This window comes from Paralichthys olivaceus, chromosome 6, assembly GCF_024713975.1.
Source record: "Paralichthys olivaceus isolate ysfri-2021 chromosome 6, ASM2471397v2, whole genome shotgun sequence".
In the NCBI taxonomy this organism is placed as follows: domain Eukaryota; kingdom Metazoa; phylum Chordata; class Actinopteri; order Pleuronectiformes; family Paralichthyidae; genus Paralichthys; species Paralichthys olivaceus.
This window is the reverse complement of record NC_091098.1, coordinates 17216744-17237929: the sequence shown is the minus strand read 5'-3', so window position 1 is coordinate 17237929 and position 21186 is coordinate 17216744. Positions and strand designations below refer to the sequence as shown.

The following is a 21186-nucleotide window of genomic DNA, read 5'->3' as shown; positions in this document are numbered from 1 at the left end:
AGGGCTGACCAACATTTCATTCATGTATGATGTCAAATTTACCTTTAAAAATAAAGTCTTTGCTATCGGCTGTCAGGCAGTTTGGCTGGAAGTTTATGATTTTACATTAGTTAAAGGAAAGATTTAATATTTCAGTGTGTACTTGTTCTTTGTTGCTTTTAATCTTCATTTGCTTAACTTGTCTTTTTTGTTTGTGCTGTTTTCAGTTGTGTTGATGGCTGGTTACTCACAGTTTGCACAAAGGTTTCCTCTTTCTACGTGTGTTTGCCATTTTCTTCTCTTTGCCTCTGCAGTACACTTATCACTCACTCAAAAAACTAAACTAAAAACCCTCTCCCCAGGAAACATTTATCTTTAAATTAAGCATCGATGGAGGACTACACTTTTTTGCCAGCATTGAAAGGACTTAAATACAAAACAATATGTCCTTAATATTACAAAGCTGTTTCTTACATGTGTTAATGTAAAATGAATGCAAGAAGTCTTATTTGAATGAAGAAACAGGCCAAGTATTTTTTACATTGTGACCAGACAGGTGTTTCACTCCATTAGCCACACTATATACATTGACTGCAATCTGATTGGTTTTCCATGCTTCCTATTTCCCAACAATCCCAGGGGGCTATAACTTACACTGCTGCATCCCAGGGGAAACACAGGAGTGGAGCAAAGAGTCAAAGCTTGTTTCCTTTCTATGCTTCATACTCTATAAGTTACAACTGGCTTATTATAAAACAAACTGACAAACTCCGGGTGTGTTTGCAGAATGTTCTCCAGAGACACAAATCTAAATGCCAAGCATGAATGTTCTATCTAAAGGTTGATTCTTCAGCAATGATACTGATCCTGCATCCAGCAAATCAGCTGTGAGGAGGATGACCTGGATGTAGCAGCTTAAATTAGATTTGCAGTTCTCAGATTTTGGCACAATTTAGTCTTTGCTGTCAACCAAAGCTCAAATATCTCAACAGGTCCATTCGTCATCACGACTTTTTAAAAAGCAAGTATAGTGAATAGAAACTACAGCTGTCAGATATATATATAATGGTGTAAGGAGTACAATATTTACAGGGGGTATAGGAAAACCATGATTGCAAAAAATACAATACAGTAACGTATAGCACAGTATGTACATTTATTTTTACCTCCTCAGTGAGAATCAGCATTTCTGTTAGTGTTCTAACCAATACATTTGAACTTCCCTGTAAGAATACACTCATTTTGAAAAGACTAGTGCAGTGGCCATTCTAAACCTGCCTGTTTATTTATCCTGTGGTGATGCTGGTTGCAGCTTTCTTTCTGAAACTGTGAGAGTGACCTGCAGCAACTGAACCGCGGTCCACAGAACCCTGGAGCTGTGCCACCGCTGCTGCACAAAGAGCTGCCCACCTGTCTATTCAAAGTTTGGTGGAGCTCGAATCAGGATTCAGAACCACAAACTGGAGACTCAGTATGATACTTACCCCAAATTGGATTCTGTAAAGTTCAATCGAATAAATGTTATTAATTGTGGGTGAAATTATTATTATTATTATTATTTTGCTTCAATCCTCAGCTGGGGGTCAGCTTGGTCCGAAGTAGACCCCCAAAGTGCCTTATTGCCTGGGGCCCCCAAAATCCCTTGAAACACACCTCAGCAGAACACTACAGTGTACCTCATTCTGATATTCAGTTACAAGAATTATATTGTGATCCACCAGGAACAAATCCACTTGTCATGATGCTGTCGACAGGACTCTTTTTTCATGTGGGCAGTAATTCCAATAAAAACTGTTAACAGTGTGGGTCTGTGGATTACTCAGTAACACACAGACCCACAGATGTTGCTTTAGTTGTTTTTCAATGCTGCGAGCTGCACAAATGAAATTACAGTCATCTGTTGTATTTTGGTGGCGCCAGCAAAATTGGACAAATAGGACCTACTAGAAATAATATGGCTAGACCTCTGGAGGACAGGAGAAAATATGTTTCTTGTAATTTGGGTTTACTGACCCCATAATGTGTTATGACTGATCGTCGCATGATTATATTTATAAAACGAACTTTGTTTTGGTGATGTTGTTCAAATGGAATTCAAAACTTAAATCACAGTTTAAAATACTGTAACACCTGGACCCATAAGCTGCGATTTACAAAGTACAACTCGCACTTAAGCCACACTGTTTACTCAAGTGTCACATCACTGTCTGATTTGTTTTCCAAATTTTAAGTTTCCCAAGCTATAACTTCCAGATCTGTATACAAGGGAAAGACGGGAGTGTAGTTTGGAATCTGTCGGCTAATAAGCTATGCATTCCAGTCTGTCCCTGCATGTTTGAACTTTGCCTGAAACTTTTTAGATCTAAATTTCAAGGGTACATTTCCCCACTAGAAAAGGGACTTCTTCGTCACTTGGACTCAAAGATAAAGTGATTACATTTCAGTGGTCAAAGGTCACAGTTACCTTATATGAATCTGGAAAAATATTTTGAAGCCATCATAGAGCAACACTGCAGAGACTGAACCAAAGTGCACTATATAAATAATTAACTGATGCCCTATGTTCTGTCGCAGGAGAGATTTTTATCTTTTCCTACAGGCTTTTCCAGGGACAGTCACAATGACTCATAGCATGGCACCATGATGTCAACGCTGTAGTTGAACCCTACATTGATCCTATTAGTCAGAGGCTGAATTTAACTTAAACTAATGAGGACCTGGTCTTTAACTTTAAGAAAAAGTAACATGTGTATGCTGGGTTTGTGCGGCCATTTTCAAACGTACGTATCACAACACAGAACAGTGGAAGCTCTGTTTCAGCCCTTGGTCTACGAGAGCATGACCAATGCATAATGATGGATTTATTTATTTACTTTTTTCATATTTGGTTCCCCTTTTTTTTTTAGCTGGGGGGGCAGGGGTGTGGGACGTACACATGCAGGGCCGGTTGTGGTGTGGTTTTGGCATACATGCGTTATTCATGTTCAAACACTGTGGTCGTCTCAATCCATATTCATGCTTTTAAAATGCCCGTCTCCGTGCTTGAAAGTATAGTATCCCCTATCGTGTTCCCTTCCTATAGTAACCACAGATGGGGAGATTCGATTATGTGTGCTTGGACCATGCAGGGCAATATGGCATGTGTCTACACAGAAGTTTTCCCTGTACACAAGAGTATGGGTTGGTTATGATAGTGTCTAAGGGGTCAGACTTTCCCAGCCCTGGTTCAGTGCAAAATCTGTCAGCACTTCCAGTGTCATTGGTGGCTCGAGCCAGTGTCATCGGTACAGCCTCAACTTTGATTGTGAAGCAAAGAACAGAGAGAGAGAGGACAGAGATAAAGAGATAAACCAATAATCTCACTGGTCTTCTACATTTCCTTTCTTTATCTGACTGATCTAGTATTAATTTTAGCAATGATCCATAAAGTGACAGGAAGTGCTTCAGTTGATGCTGAGGAGAATGTGTGTGTGTGTTTGTGTGTCTAGAAAAAGAGTTTTATTCATACAAAATCCACATGCAAGACAACATTTAAAACTGATGCATTAAGAAGAATGCTGTATTTTGTTATATGAAAAAGGGGGATTTTAAAAACACATGTATATATTGGTTTGCTCTGTTCTGAAACTGAGATACATCACTCATAAAGAACATTTCTATATAAGATAATGAAAACGGTTACTTTCATTGTGGATCAAGGTAGCCAATATTGTGCTAGCTGGATTGTTTTTTGGATAACTTGATTTTTTCCTTGTGGTTGTGCTTTGAGGAGCCATTATCTTTGGGCATCTCAACACCTATATCATCATGACGTGACTTCCAGAGTAGAGTCAGTACCTGAATTTTATCTGCATATGTCCATGTGAGATTTGAACCTTTATGAGAATGTTGTAAGGCACAGGTTATTATTATTATGTAGTGGCATCTGGTCATTGATCAGCCTACAAGAGCACAAGTCACTTTGCTACTTATCGATGTCCTCTGGCTGCCTAGAAGCTTGATGACAGAGCGACTTCTGGGTATGAACCCAAGTACTTGAACTCAATCATATGAAGTTATGCTCCTTCTCGTCCACTCTGTTCCTCCAAGGAACGCCATCTGGCTTTTTTATGCCTGTTAACAAGGCAAGGCTGTTCCCCTCTGTGGTTCCCTGATGGTGGAATGAACTACCAAATGCTATCAGAGCAGGGGTGTCTCTTCTAACAACTCTTACACCCCAGTATGCCTATCTCACACTTTTGGTTTACCTCCAGCTCTGTCTTCTTGAACAGATTACTTCCAAGTCTACTACTGTGCTATCTTTAGTGTTGCTGTTCAGCCGTAAGTCGTTTTGGATAAAAGTTCACCAAATGAGAAAATTAAATTGACCAGGTGCCCTATGTACAGAGTCTTGAGTCCTCCTGCAGTATCCACAGGTTCTGTTCGACCCAGCCCTTTGGGTTGGTTCAAATCTCTCGGGTAAAGTAAAAGCATGACACTTAGTTTCAATCCCCAAAAATCTTTTGTGTCTGTGTATGAAACCATAGTGTTCAACGCACAGAAAACATTTCTTAACAGATGAATAGAGATGTCACTGCAGCCATGGGAGAAAGGTTGATTTTGTTCGTTTTTTAACCACCCTGTTTTATGGCATTTACAGCCTCTGTTTTTATGCTAACTTGTGCATACAGACCTTCTGAAATCCACCGTTGACTAGGATACATTCAGAGTGGATACAGTCAGAGTGCTATGTGGAAACAAGGCGTAAGGCCCAAAAATGTCTTTAGATTAATGAGTAAATGACATGTGACAAACACGCTCAGATGCATTGCCGGGTTCAATGTTTAGTATCCCAGGTGGGTGATTGTCTGTATTTCTCAGAGATCCTTGTGCAGTAGATAACTCTTGACTGAAGGAGCATTTTCCTGTGTGCGACCATGTGTGTGATCTTGATAGATCGATGATGAGGCCACCAATGCCTTTCATCCTAATGGATTCCATCTGACCAATCACAGTGCAGAGACGTGGCTACAGATAAGCCTGTTGGAGCTTGGGAGGTTCCGGTAAACAGCCGATAATAGCCCCCCCCCCCAACCCCCTCGCTCCTATCAGCAATCAGCCGAGGTTAATGGTGAGGGCCCGAGGCTTGTTGATTGGAGCCAGGCTACACATCAGTCAAGACAAACCCAGTGTTAGGCCATATGTCGGACTACAGCTACTCAAGTCCATCTTCTGCCTGACCACAACAGGCACGCAGCTCAAACTGCACATTCACTCTAGGAATCAGAAATGTTTGATGACTCTCCGGCTTGATGAAGACGTTGAACTTGACTGCGTCCTGATAATGACACAAGTCATAACTCAGGCTGACCTGGTGTGACCCCACCTGTCTGCAGACCACTGTAAGTGTTTCGTACTGAAAGAGCTCAGACAGGCACTCCAGTCTCTGTTCAACCCTCTCATAGAAGTGAGTCACAGTTTGACTCTTTGAGTTGAACCATATGACTGTTTGCTGTATTTGACCTGTTTGACCACAACTCTATAAAGTGGAACTGGTTCCAGGTTCCAGTCACACAGCTGGGTGGCCACAAACCTTTTTCTCTTTCTTTGTTTCTTTCTTTTGTGTCTCTCTAGCTCTCTCTCTCTTTCTTTCTTTTTCTATGTGTTTCCTTAATTTTTCTCTTTCTTTCATTCATGCCTTCTCTCTCCCTGTCTGTCTTTCCTTCATTTTTCTTTCTTTCGGTCTGTCTTTTTCCTTCCTCTCCTCCTTTCTTTCTCTCTATGTCACTCTGTCTCTTTCTTTCTGTCCTTCTTTCTTTCTTTTTTGTTAGTGTTTCCATCCCTCCCTTTCTTTCTTTCCTTCTTTCTGTCTTTTTCCTTTATTTCCTCCTTACTTCCTCTTTATCTCACTCTCTCTTTTTCTGTCTTTCTTTCTGTTTCCTTCCCTCCCTCCTTTCTTTCTTTCTGACTTACCTTCTGAATTACCTTCTTTCTTTCTGTTCTATTTCTTTTCTTTCAGATCAAAGGGCTCCCATTCCCTCGCTCCAAAGAGGAGAAAAGAAAAGAATTAATACTAATGGTGCTGGGAGCAGAGGAATAAAGCGTTGGGGTAATTACCCAGCAATCACAGCAGCATTCCGCAGCTGAGGGGGGCAGAGATAGGGTCTTGAGCCTAAAGAGCATGGACGTGGATCAACTTGGCCGGCACACACACAGACACACTCACGCTCACGTACAGCCCGGCTCATACAAGTGCAATCTGTCTTCATCCTACCGCCCCCTGCTCATTCTGCCCTGTGGTCGACCAGGAGCAATCGCTATGAAAACAACACTCTCTTCTCTTTCTCAACATTTTTTTCCCGTCTGCATCCCTTCGTATGTTGTGTGTGTGCGTTGGTGTCTAATTGATATGTATGAATGCAGTGGAGGGTCCGTGTGTGAATGACTTTTTGGAGGAATGTGCGGGGAGAAGGGGAGGACGTCTGCTTGTCATGTGTCTAAGTGCAGCCCCCATCGCCTGAACCTGGACCGACTTTCATAATAATCACGGCCTGATTGTGTGTGTGTGTGTGTGTGTGTGTGTGTGTGTGTGTGTGTGTGTGTGTGTGTGTGTGTGTGTGTGTGTGTGCATGTGTGTATTCCTCAGAGAACAGCACTGTATGTACAGAATAAGCCACATTTTACAATGGATGTATAAGGAATTAGAAAAGTGGATGTGGTTTCCTGTTTGTTCATGTGTGTTCATATGCAAATGTCTTTATGCACATAGTCGATCAACGATTCTCATTTATCAGGTTATTTAAATATTTTTGTTCCAGTTGTTAAGATTGATTTATGTTTTTTGGAGCTTTGACTTTCTAAACATTTGACAAAAAAATATATTAAAACCACAGCCCAATGGTGGGAACACTATTTTAATATTGAATCTTTTAATTAGCAATTCATCTTAAATGCATTTGTTCTCTTGGGTCGTAGCATAAACAAAGATTTATTGCAGCTTATGGAAATAAATCAGGTGCATCTGTCGCTTGCTGCCTCTAAATGTGTTGCTGTATTCAGAGCATTTTATAATGTATAAATAATGTGATAATAATTGAGACAAGCTGCATTTTATTTTATGCAGAATTGAATTTTGCATCAGTAGTTTAAGCCCGATTTTAAGTCCATTAAAATAATACAGTAAACTTTTGCCTCCAAACCCTCTTGCTGCTGATGCAGCTGCACTCATCTGTTGAGGAGATCTTGTCTCGAATTCCTTGGCTCGCTTCAACAGTTTTGTTTGCACGCAGACTTTTTCTTTTTAATTTACTTTAATTTTATGCCACTTTTGTTTCACTTCTTTCATTTTGCACTCACCAATGAAATTATGCTCACGTTATCTGTTTTTCTTTGGTTCAGTTATAATATTGTGAGAATTAGAAATCCCCTAGTAAATTGGCTATGAAATATTTGTTGGTTTTGGAGAGCAGTTTTGAGTTTGACATTTTTTCAAGATCTTTTTTGTTGCATTTGACACCGTTTCTCACAATATCCTCCTTTGTAGATGGCATTCTTTATTTAAATTGTGTTAATTCACCTTTTAGGAATAATTTAGATTTATGCCTTTTGTCGACATGTATCTGAACAAATACCAGGAGGGTTTGTGTCTTTATACAACAAAATTAATTAATTTTCGAATTCTAGATTAGTGATACATTTAGCTCATCATGTGTATTTGTGTGCATTATGTGCTTCTTTCTCTGTATGCATCAAGTGTACTGTAAGTCTGTCTGCGTTTGTATTTGTGTGTCTGCATTCAAATGGGAGTGTGTGCCTTGACGGACACAGTGCACCTTTGTATTTCTTTATAGGCACTGGTGGTAAGAGCAAAATGAATATTGGGGCAATGGAGAGGAAGTTGCTGTAAGAGTCAGAGGTCTTGGTCGTAATCATAGTGAAACCCGTAGAAAACTCTGTCTCTTTCGTCTGCTCCCACTTCCATTTCGACATTTCTTTTTCCTCTTGGCTGTTGGGAAGGCGAGGACCTTTTTAGAGCCTTACTGTGCTCGGCCCTTTTTTGGTTTGGAGGTAGGAGGTTTGGTAGAGAACAGCACAGCAAATTTAGACAGACATGCAGGTGCACGTTTTTGTGCAGCTGTACACAGCCCACTCAGTCAAGTTTTGTTCAACAGATGAAAACAAAGGAAAATAACTGTTAAAATAACTGCTTCACACTCTTTGAATTAAAAAAAAAAAAAAAAGTTTGTATAGAGAAATAAAGAATGATTTCTACTTTAACTTGCTTAGAAAAGAGTTGGTGATTTCAGAACCTGAGCGTTGCACTTCTCAACCCTCCCTTCTCTTCCTTCCTCTCTCGGGCACCACTTGTCTTATGAAGTCATTGTGATCCGTCATTCCGGTTGATTACAGATGAGTAATGACGCCTCGAGCAAAGCAGCATGACACCAGGAAGGTCATTTTAGGGGAATTTGGGGAGAGGTGTCATTTGCCGCTTTAAAGGTCTCTGTATGTTCCTTCACATTCCCAAGCAGACATCTGAGGGGAACGTCACAGCTTTGAATAAATGCTGGTTGTCTCCTCTCAGTAGCTATTTGTGCATTGTAATTAACATTTTTATGCTAAGCTGCTTATTCAAGGAAACGTAAAGCATTTAGAATGTTCTAAATGCTATAAGTCAAATCTCCAGCGCTGCTCTGTAAAGTGGAGTATTACATATCAAATTGTTTACCTTTTCAAAGAACTTTGGGTATTTGAGTCTCCTCTGTGGTCGTGTGCCACTGTGCTGCCCTCACACAGTGGATGCTTAGAAAACAAAAACATACCACAAACCCAACATTTCTCATTTTCAATAAACTCAGGAGCTTGTGAAAGTGGATATTTTGGCCTGACATCGAAATTTGCCACATGGGGGCGCCAGCTTACACAGTATCAATGCATCTGCAGTCGACCTGTGTTTCCCATGGTGTTCCATCTCTCAGCCAGGGATGGGGGCGGCCATGGTGGGAGGTGTTGGTAGAACGGGGGTTAAACGAAGTGCACGTATCCACACCCTCCGCACACTGGAAAGGTCACTGTCTTCCCCAAGCCTCGTGACCAGAGCGTGTTTCTCTTTGAAGATCCGCAGCTGAGCGGAGGAAGTTCTTTATTAACCTGGGAATCAAAAAACTTTGGTGGCAGGAGATGAGAACAGTGTGCAGGTGTACATATTTAGAGTGTACTATAACAGAAACAAACACACATGCACGCCCACACACTCATGCACAAACATAAAATTCCAAGTTTAATATGTACATGTTTTACTTGGATTGGAGTGTGTGATTGTGGAGTACTTAGTAGCAGCATTATATTTCCAGTATGTAGTCTCTCATTAGGTTTCTGTTTGACTGTGACCTAGATTTCTCTGGGGAAGAACACACTATGTTACAACACATTGTTCAGTTTGTGGTTAATGTCCCACTGTGTGGCTCTCTCTCTCTCTCTGTGTGTGTGTGTGTGTGTGTGTGTACACACACGCGCATGCACATGCGTGTCAGTGCCAGGATCTTTGGTTTTTACAACTGTCATATTTTCAGAGGCGATGACAAGCGCAGAGTAACGAGTTGCCTTTCAGAAAGAGAAAGATGTTTGGGTATTTTTATTGTTCCAAAAGTGTTTTAAAAATACAAATGATTGTATTTTTATGGTGGTCATGCACCACGCTGGTCTCCTTTTGTGTTCTGCAGAAATTATTCTTCTCGGGGCCACAGAGTTCTGGGTCTTAGTTTGGATGGAAGACTGACGGGTCGGCCGGGTTTGTGGTTCTGCTGCTGAACAAGTCGTTTTTAGATCACCATTTTTCGTTGGAGGGACACAGGGCCTGATACCAGTCCTCTCCCACTGTGTTAGAGCTCAGCTTGTCCCAATCACGATCATACAAAACAGACTTTTGACCAAAAGGCAACAGCAAGGCTCATCATTGAGTTCGTAAGCCCACTGAACAGAGATGGGAAATTGTTTTGTTAGCAGCTATTAACTTCTTAACCTGACATGAATGCATGCCAGCTTTTGACATCCCTCTACTTCACTTTAAATATTTTTCATTCATCTCATTTCAGAAATAAAGTTTTGTTCCACCAATATACTGCTCAATTTCTCCCCTGGTTTCACCAACAAATTATAAAAGCTTCATTGTAATCCAATTTTGTTACCATAGTTTTACATGTACAATATTTGTATCAGTACTACAATGATTTCAAAAATCATAGTTGTAATGCCCCTTCAGTACCTCTTTTAATGTTGTACCACAATTATGCCTATGATGACTACTTGGTTAAGCTGCTGTCAGACATGCACTGACATTCTCCAAAGGGGTTGAATGTGTGAACGCAAATGTCTGAGTGAGAGTCGACGGGACTTTCTGTGGACTTTCAGCTTTCCTGCCTCCTGCTTGCTGCACCACCTCTCATCTGAATGCTCAAAGCTTGTAATGTTTAAAAATCACCAGTCATGAAATCTCTACAACCCAAAGCCTCTAAAATTTTAAACATTACTGTTTTTTTAGATGCAACAGTCAAGTCAAGGTCAGTGGAAGGTAACTGTGCATCAACACTCCCAAATTTCAGGAGAACCTGGTCCCATCCTATCAGCTGGTTGATAAAGTTATCAGAGTCAAAACAGCGTGGTTGTAAACAGGGGGGAGCCACATGTGTGGGAGATGACTGAGGCCGATGTCATCATTTCTCCAGAGGATACACACTCACTGAGACAGGCAGTCCACACACCGCAGTGCCTGGCCCATAGAGTCATGGTAGCTGCCTATCGTAGGTGGTCTGCTTCAGTGGGAGGTGTGTGTGGTTGCAGAGTGGGATGACATATACACAGCGGTTTAATGATAAAAGCTTCTGTGTGTGTGTGTGTGTGTGTGTGTGTATACGAGTGTGTGTGAGAGAAATGGAGAGACGCAGGAGGGTAGTTTGAGCTAGCCTCATGCACTGAAAGATAAAATGAATGACTGTCCTCATCATAACAACCAAGCTACTGGAGGGGAAGGCCCCCTCGCTTTCAAGGAAAAAAAAAGAAAAAGAAAAGACGTGCAGCTGCCCCGTGCCTCGCCTGTCCACAAAAGGCATTTCTCTTCTGAGAGTATGTTTTTACTTTGAGAATTCTGACAGAATTCCTCGCCCTCTTTCCCATATCCTTGTCTCACGTGACTCATTCTCACCCACCAGCTACGAGGTTTAACGTTGTGTTTTCTCTGCACAATTTCACAGAAGGCCGAGCGGCGGAGCTAAATATTTCATCTAGTGGTTGTTATTTTGCACAAGCAGGCCAAAGCAAACTTGGGCCTGGTGAAGAATGTAATCATTTATCTAAGACCAGAGGCGACGTGCTCAATCTGACCTGAAACAGGGCTCTGTGGTGCCCACGGGGACAGGGAGCAAGAGGATATGCATGAGCGCAAACGTACATGATTTGGTGCGTATTTAGAAAAACAAAGTATGACAAGCTGCAGAGCTGCTAACCGATATTTGTTTGTACTTCCTTCTGTGTTTACTGTATGTTGAGATAAGCATGGTGCAGCGTCCGCCTTGTGTATTCTGCGGGAGTTTCACTCGTGCTTGATGATGTGGAGATGGTGAATGTTTTATAGCTTTAGCCTTCAAGTGCCCACTGCCCTGGGAAAATAAGTCATCAGCCCACTTACTTCAACTAAAAGAAACATAAGAGAATAAATCAAGAAGCCCGTATAACCCTCGCCTCTTTCAGTTCCTCTCACAGTCTCTGCCCTAAAACTCCATCTCACACACCCATGGCCATAATGAACTGCTGGGAATTTTATCTGACTTTGGTAGTGTGAAGCTTTCCCATCATTCCCTGAAGGGTTTAATGTCCCTCTATCGCTTGTGCGCCGACCAATCAGAGCCTTCAGCTTGGTTGTGTAATGACTGTCATTAACCTATCAAGATCTGCCGTAGGGTGCCGGCTGCTTTTTTCCCACCCCCTCCTGCTGCTTTCCCTCCATTTCTAAAAACCAAGATGTCTCCTTTAAGTCCTTGTTCTTGCCCTCCGGGAGCAGAGAACACCAAAGTCTACAGTCTAATTGGATTCATTTGTGAAATAGCTGTGGAGATTTGGACATTATCTATCTATGTACCCATGACTGGAATGTAGCTTATTCTCCCCATTGGACTTTTTTTTTTTACCCCCGTCACCATTTCAGTTAAAATGTGGTCTCTTGATTGCCTGAAGTGCTTTCCTTGTTTTTATTGGATTCTCATGTTCATTAAATAATGAATTCTTCAGTGCATATGTCTCTCTTTTGCACAGCGCAATCCCTGATCTGAGAAAAGACCAGTTGGGTCAAATATGGTATTAATGTTTCACAGCCGTGAGTGAATGGTGCTTTGTCTGTTTGTGGAAAAACCACTGAGAAAGTCTGAGGAAGTGCTTTGTGCTGGTGCGCAGGAAAAGCAGCGGGTCTGTGAACTTTTCAAATTACGCTTTTTTAAAATCAATATTATATTAATTCATCATTGAAAGGAATATACAGTTTGTTTATGGTGGTTATGATAAGACACAAGCAGGTCACCTTGTCAGTGAGTCCTGTCACCAGTTGTGTTGTCCCATTGTAAGTACACTTGACAAAGGTATTAATGCAATATGTAGAAATCTGAAACTTCAGGGTTCAATGAACAAAACAGCTGACAGCACTTTTTGATGTGGAGCAAAGATACAGATAATCGAGCAACAGTTTAACGGTGTCTCGATCCAGTATCTGGTATGTCCAGTATTTTCATGGTGACACGTGGTCGATGGACATCTGGACGGATCGCAATGCTTTCAAACTTTCCACCAAAATTGGAATTGCACTTCTGTCTGTCAAAGGTTCAGGAAAAAGGTTGTTGCACAATTGTTAAAACTTATGAGGCAACTTATAATTTGTGAATATGGGCCATACAAATAAAATTTGATTCGGTTTGATTTGACTGCACGCTCCCTCACGGCTAACAACATCTGTGACTATGTAACGTTTGATGTAAATTTGACGTCTTGTATTGGCCTTTTATTGTGACCAGCCAGAGACACACCTGAACATGGGAGTGCTCTCTAAACAAATTTGTTACTGAAATTTAAGAGAAATAAGCTGTTGTGTGCTTAAAAAAGACAATATCTTTATTTTAACTCCTAGAGTTTCATTGCATTGCACCAAGTTCTATCCCAGCTCCATCTGCTAGTGTTTTGCTTGGTACAGCTTGGGGCTTTTGTGTTTTTGTGTGTGTGTTATTGTGTGTCCTTGTGAGCCTGGGTATTTGTCTTTGCGTACGTTTGTGTTCTGTTTTGCAAATGATCATCAGATAAAGGTTGTTGAACACCACAACTGGCTATTACACCACCACTTCAGCGACATGAGGTTAGCCACAGAAAGGCAGATGCAGAGAAACAGAGCTCTCATTTAATGATCTCTGCACACGGATTAAGGGCCACGGTGCAAGTGCACTCAGAGCATGTCCAAATCCACTTCTGCCAGTTTAACGTCAGAGAAAAGGTTTGTGCTTAGTCTCAAACTTGGTGCAATCACTCTCCACTGCCTCAAGATAGCAATACACCTGAGCAAACCTCCTTTACGACCAACATGCCCATGGGCACTTATGGGGAGCATGGGCGTTCGCTGCAACATGGGCACTGGATGTGAATATGCGTCGGTCTGAAATCAGCAAAGACACTTGCTTTGCACTTTGTGGGAGGACGCTGTCACAGTTTACCACTGTCTTTCACAGACTGTCCAGTGTTTAAACTGCAGCTGTGGGTAAAACAAGCATTTGAACTAAAATTCTCTTCATGCTTGAGAAATCTGTCTTAATTTTGATCTTAAAAACACAACAGGAGAAAAAAGTGACACTGTACAGGATATTACTGGAGACAATCTTGAAAGCTTGTGCTAATTGTGATTATTAAAAAAAGCAAATAAACAACAAACAAAGGAACAAAGCTGTCACAGCTGATAGAAACCAAAGGGAAGATGCACCCCTGCCTCATGCGTCTTCCTCAGAGGCTTGGTTGTTTACACCCTGCCACCAAGCTTTTGACTTAGAAGAAGAATTAACTTCTTCTTTCCTCATGAATCCATCCATAATTGTCTTTACCCGAGTCATACAGTGGAGGCTTTCATTGCTACTCATCTTCAAGATGCCCGGCCAGAGTGGAAGACATTACAGCAGGAAATTGGAGAATGCCGCCAGAGGCTGAGCGCACTATTCTTGGTCTAGGTTCATCTTCTCGATGAATCAGTGGCCAATGGAATAATTTGTGTTTGTGGCACTCTGTGATTCTTTTACTCTTTAGGATTGTTTTGTGCTTGTTTCACATCAATATGCTGCTAATCTTGTCCTTCTTTCTCCAGATTGAGAACCTGCTGGAGCAGTTAAAGGATAAAGACAAACAGCTGGCTGGGTTGAGGGAAAGGGTCCAGGGCCTGCAGACTGACTCCAGTAACACAGACACAGCCCTGACCACACTGGAGGAGGCTTTATCAGAAAAGGTACAGAACAAAGTGAGGGATGGGGGGGGCAATGCTGTTGATGGAGAGGCTGAAACTTGTTTGTCAGATGTTGACAATAAAAACTCACAAAGTGAAACCATTAGACCACCACTTGGCCTGGAAAGGTATGGAAATTTTTACGCATTGGGGCACACTTGTCTTTCAGGAAGCTGGTCTACGGCGTACAGCTTAATTAAGTTCCATTCTTTGCTATGACTCACTGCCATAATTCACAGACTCAGCCCTCTAATTTATAGACCTTGGACCACACTAGATGAGGTCCCGACTGAAAAAACAGTATGGGGGAGATGGAGGCACAGGAAGAAGGGAGGTCTAAGGTGAACACAGACAGAGGATTAGTCCCTGTCTGTAGCTGCGCTGAACATAGGGAGGGAATGATCTATAGAATAAGAGGAGGACAGAAGTTTTTAAAAGGGGGAGGGATGGAAGAATGGAAAAGCCGAATGGCAGAAGAGGCACAGCTCTGATGGAAGAGGTGGCCTCAGAATTAGGGGGGCAGAGGTCAAGGAATGCAAGGGTGGAGACAGAGTAAAAAAATGAGCGACTTCTGCTAAGGCATATGAAAGAGGAAGAGAAAAAACAGAGCTGGAGAGAGAAATACATTTACAAAGACACAGACGGATTGAAATTCAATTCAGCCACAAACTTATATTGGAAAAAATGAAGCAACTGTCAAATAATGAGAGAGATAATGCAGATACAAGGTGACGTTACTTCTCAGAGGGATATGTACAGTTCTAGTCCAAAATTATTTTGATAATATTAAGTTTGTTAATCTGTCTTTATCAACTGGATTTAATTCCATACTTTATTTTTTGGTTTGCTGGTCTAATACTCAGCAGGTAGACGCACAGGTCTGTATGTGCTTTTACGCATAAAAAGATGCACTGCAGAGAAAAACCATAGAGCTAAACAAGTCTGTGGTTCAAGTTGAAGTAAGACTTACTCCACATGGGCGGATGGGTGAGTGAATTGACTGGATGTTGGTCGTAAACATTCAGTGTTTGTTGTTTTCTGGCAACGTGAGAGAGCAGCTGGTCTCCATAAAGCCTCACCTCCACACTACTGAGCTATAGCATGCCGCCACAAACACTGAAAGATGAATGGCCCTGCTGGCCAGTTTGGTGTTTTGTTTTCAGGAAAAAATGCACCGCATTTAATCGCACAGGTCATTAACCCAATAAAAACCCTGTCGATTTTACTGTATTCCTGAGGAAGTAAGTTACTTTCGAGAAGCTGGAATGCTGACGCAAATTCTTGCTTTGAATGATGGTGTTTTTTTTCCTTTTTTTTTTTTTTTTCCTCTTCTACACAAGCCTTTGGCGATGTGTTTATGGATTTGCACTCATGGTTACAGGGTGCCAGCGATTTCTAATTGAAGACAGGCTCGAGCGCAGGACGGATTTGATGTTGCACTGTACTGACCGTGACCGTGGAGATGTCAAACCCAAGTCTGGAAGTGTACACACAGTACCTTGAACTGACTGGCATGATTTCAGAGTGGCTCCATCTTGCTTAGCTTTGTTGCATGTTCAAAGTTGTTGCTAGCACACATTGTTGGTACTGCAGTCTAAAAAATGATTGCAGTGCAGGCTAAAAATGGTTCCCATTTACATGTTTGTTTGTACTGGAGGCTAAAAGATGGATGCTGGTTTACATTTTGTTGGCACTGGCTGCTGGTTAGGAGTTTGGAGAGTTCCCTCTTTGGACAGATGTGCATGTCCAACAATACTGGGCTGGTTACAGGGCTGCCCCAGTTTCATGTGGTCCAATGTACACACACCGCATATGTGTACTTTTTTTTTATGCCTTTGCATTTGTTATTGCATATTCCTGTTTGTAACAATAGGTTTAGTGATGGGTCAAGTGTGTTTTCAGTTTAGGGAAGGAAGGAAAATATTCTGTGGACCCTCCTGACAGAATGTGACTATGGTGCATAGAAATCATGCATGTAGCATTTGAAAACCAGTTTGTAACGGTTTGGGTCAGAGTGTTTCATTTGAAGCTGTTTTGAAAGCATAGAGAATGGAGGGAAAGACCAAAACTCAACCTCTCTTGGTCGCACATGAATAAAATGGAAAACCAGATGTAAACTAAAGTTACTCATGAGTGGAGGTGCAAAAAGGAGATGTGAAAAGGAAGAAGTTATTTGCATGCGTCTGCTCTCACCAAGGTGCGCTACTCAACTAACGTGAGGAAAACAGAAAGCGGAGTCTGATGAAGTTGCTCCACGAAGCAACACAGTATCTCTTAGAGGCACATTTAGCAATGAGAATTGCAACTATACAGATACAATCTCGGTGCTGAGTCAACCAACAACGCCTCCTTATGAGGAGTACTTTACCGCTGCATCTGTGTATTTTTCGTTGCCTTCTTAGGCTATTATTTACTTGTGGTTGTGTTGGATTTCATTTCATTGAATTACACTGAATAAATATCCATCCAATCAAGAATGGTGCTCACATCATTCTATTAATAGAAGAGATGTTGGCTGATTTGTGTTCGTGTGTTTACATCATGACTGACACAGTACGAAGAATTTTTTTTAATTTAAATTGATCTAAATTTGTTTTGTTGCTGACAGACTTTGAAAACAATAGCCTAATGGCTCAATAAACTGTAAATCTCTTTTTGTGTGTCGGCCTGTTTGTTTACCCAGAAACCACTTCTGATGCTGGCTTCATATAATTCTGCTGGTGATGAAGAGAACGTTGGCGAGCTTTTCAGACATTGTGGTCAACGCAGGGTGTGTGTAATGTGTTTACAAGAGCGAGTGTGTGTGTTGCTAATCACACACCCTGTCACAAACCTGCTCTTGGAGCCAGTCGCTAGCCACACAGTGCTGTGGTTCTAATTAACAGGCTGGGGCATTGTGCCCGTGCCGAGCTCTGCTCTTTGGTGTGTTTACATCTGCATGTGTGTGTGCGTGCCTGACTGTGATGTTATATGTGTGTTTTCTGGGGAGTTTACGTGTGCTCCACACTTAAGCCTTATAGAGGCAGGTTTTATTATCACATTCTGCTCTCATTCCCTAAACCCCAAACATCCTCGAGATATTTCATAACGTGGGGAAAACACCCAGGACCTATTAGCCACGTGGTCTCTCACCCCCTCTTTTCTCTCTCTCTCTCTCTCTCTTGCCCTCTTTTCCAAGCCCACTATGCAGTGTGTTACTGTGCCAGGTCTAGTTAGTGGTTGTATTTGTCCAATAACCCAGGGGTTTATAGCTGCCAATCATGCAGCGATGCCACATCGTAAAGCCTTGTTGCTGAGCTGTACTGTGCGCCTAAATAAACACCTGAATAAACACCTTGATAATCACTTCAGTCCACACCTTAACGCACACACATACATCTTAACTCACACATCTACTACACACACCTTGGATGCTCCGCCACCCACGGTGTGGACCTGGTCTCCGGCCAATGCCCAGAGCCATGGTTCTCCTGCTGTCTCTGGGATCACAGACTAGAGAAAATTACGATGCAAACATTCCAGCTTGGTTTATCAGAAGACAACGTGGAGTTGTTGGGAAGTGATCTACAGTGGTGTCCAATCCACTATCAATAAATCTGTCTCTGTCCCCTTAACCCTTCCATTCCTTCTCTCTCTCTTCGACTTGGCTCTGACCTCCTTGTGTCCCATTGTTATTTATTAAAGTTGGCACATTATATCTATATGTATATCTGCATAATGTTATATATTATTTATGACAGGCATTTATGAGTTTGTCTTTGGCTGCACTTTGCAAAGCATGACGTTGAGCCTATTCAGCAAGAGACTGTCCCAAATTTTTCAATAATGATAGGGAGGAACTGTAATCACACAGGGCTGACAATCTGTTGCACGTTGGAAGCTGAACAAGTTCCATTTTATATCATTTCATGAATGTGGACAAGCCTTTACGTACATAATAGCTATCAAGGCCTTTACTGTATTCTTAATCATGCTTCTCGCCAAACTCTCTTTTTCCATGTTCTTTTACTATCTCAGGAACGGGTGATTGAGAGCCTCCGGGAGCAGAAGGAGCGGGAGGACAGGGTCCGGCTGGAGGAGTTGGAGAAGATGAGGAGGGAGAACCAGGAGTTAAAGGACAAACTCCTGGCCCTGCAGCCTCCAAAACTGTCACAGAGCCAGACCACAAACCCCAGTCTGACCCAAAACCAGAGACCTGATGGAGAGGTCAGTGTGGAATGTTCTGATGCAGTAACAGTATCGTAAGCAGGGATGTTGAGTAGATATCAAAGAGGTGTGTGAGGATGTATTTTGTGTTATTCTGTACTACAATCTTCCCCCCAAAAATACTTTTTTATCTGAAATATACAAAACATTTTTCCCAAACATCACAAAGCTTTAAAATATTTTTTTTTACTGTAGAAAAAGAATTAAGTTTTACAAGCACTCCACAGTGGTTGTAATATGCTACTTGTACCCTGTATTTACACTTCTTACATCTATAGGAATAGTAATTCCACTCTCTTACCTCCCGGTGAGCATCCACAATACTGTTAGCAACCCCCCTAGCACAGGGCCTGCCTGTACTTTGTCCCGCGGGGTGAAGGGATGAATTAAGAGAGAGTGATTTATGGACGTAAAAGATCCCTCCATCCCCGCTCAGGTGCCAAGTCAGAGGCCTTGCTGTCTTTTTCTTTTTCCTCTCCCAGGCTTACAAGCCAGGACAGACCTTCGCCCTGCCAGAATTTATGAGAATGTTTTCTTTTATACTCACAAAAAGCGCACACACACACAAACACACACCCACACACACACACATGTTTCATTCCTGTGAAATGATATCTTGTTGATCATTGACGCGGAACCACATGAAAGGAACGGCAGCTCAGAAACTCTTTGTAGTGAGCAGCTTCACACTATGACAGAAGTGTTGCCATAGTTTGGCTGCTCTGTTTACTCGGCCGCAATCAGACCTGTTATGTAAATCTACAAATTCTCCAGGAAGACAGTTGATAATTGCGGGCTCATGTCTTTGATTATGTATGTGTGCGTACACATGTTTCTCGCTCTACACCTGTGCTAGCACAAAAACGACTGTTGAAGCTTGAAGACGTGTGAGTGTCGCCATGTGTTTAAGTGTGTTTGTAGTGCAGTGGATTGTGACAGGTTGTAGTGCTCAGCAGGTTGGAGGTCAAATGATTTTCTGCCTGAGATAGATTCTGATCAAAGTGACTCAATACTCACAGTCGTCAGCCAGCAAATAGTGAGTTTAAGCACAAACTGCTTTCAAGGTATTTTATGGTGACCAGACATGGATCAATACATTTCTCCTGTTAAGGTGAGGAGCTTAACCAGACAGGAAGCAAATCTAAGTTTTAGCAGACGATAAAGCTCAAATCTGTCAAGGAAGAACTGCTTATGGCTTTAGATGACAAAGTCATAGGCAAAGAAGGAATGAGAGCTGTTGTGACCGAGTTTAACTAAACTTAAATAGCTGATTGAATAGTAGCTCTAAACAAGCATGATTTTATTCATCAAGATCCATTCATTTTCCCGTGAGAAAATTGTGAAAATATTGAGAACACCTATTTACCAAGTTTCGTGGTAATCCGCCTGGTAGTATTTATGTAATCTTGCTAAAAACAAACCAACCAAAATGGACAGGAGTGAAAACGTAACCTCCTCTGAGGGAGGAAAAAGAACAGATAACTACTTCCAGTCGCAGCAGAGCTTAAAGTGACCGCTGCTTAAATTCCCTAGTGACCCAATCTGATACTGCTGCATGTCTTGTTAATACTGCATTAACAGTCAGATTCCAAACTCCAGTACGTTATGCACAGCTAAAGCCACAATCCAAGGTGACGGGAATCCGGCACAAATACAACTCAATTGACAAACATCATACAAATGAAAAGACAGTTCCAAGCTATGGTCAAGCCTCACCCCAGCTACCCTTGGCCTCCTGGCGATTTGCTGCGTCGTCACTTTGAAGGCCCTGTGGTCCCTCATCTCGATCAAGGTGGTGGAATGAACTGCCAGCCATAGTCAGGAATGCAGACATACAGTTCATCTTCCACCACAGGATGAAATCCCATGCTTTCAGATTATACCTCTGCACCGCACACAAGCACTTCCTTACATTTCTGGAAATAACAAAAACAAAAACAAACATAAAAAGAAAAACTTCAGCAACCGTAGCATGTACTGTGGTCCTGGACACATTTTTTCTTTTCCTTCTTGAGGTATGGGCCTATCAAGTATGAATGCACATACTGTAAATTGCTTTGGACAAAAGTGTCTCTGAAATTAATGTGATGTAATTGTGGTGTAACAGTACAAAGGGGAAGTTTTTTTTTTAAAGACAATGATTCATACAGAAACTATGCAGCAAAATGTGCTCGATATTAAAATGAAGAATTGTCAAGCAAATTAGCTGAATTCTTCTTGTTAGGGTGAATTTAGGTAATCTAGGACATTATTTTGCAATTTTGACTTCTACTTCTCATCCCGATTTCTATTTTACACATTAGACATATTACAACATATTAGAATTCTCTTTAATCGTTAAGATTTTTTCTAACCACACCAGAAGAAAGAATGAAGATATCTTACTCAGAGGAGACATGACACAGCGGTTGCTGTTCTTTGTGCCAAAAAATGGACAATCTGGGACAGGTCACTTTGTAATCTGGGACACTTGTATTTCCCTTTGAAAATATCACCTTAGTTTTTTT

General features: G+C 41.7%; 1 protein-coding gene across 7 annotated transcripts in view; it reads left to right on the top strand.

Annotated features, from left to right (window-relative positions):
- LOC109635037 (ERC protein 2) overlaps positions 1-21186 on the top strand; it is a 142834-nt gene that overhangs the window by 34070 nt on the left and 87578 nt on the right. For all 7 annotated transcript variants that reach the window (XM_069527266.1, XM_069527264.1, XM_069527265.1 and 4 more), the window contains 2 exons: positions 14339-14476; positions 18491-18679. In XM_069527266.1, coding sequence (XP_069383367.1) covers positions 14339-14476; positions 18491-18679 — 327 coding nt within the window. The remainder of the gene's footprint in view (positions 1-14338; positions 14477-18490; positions 18680-21186) is intronic.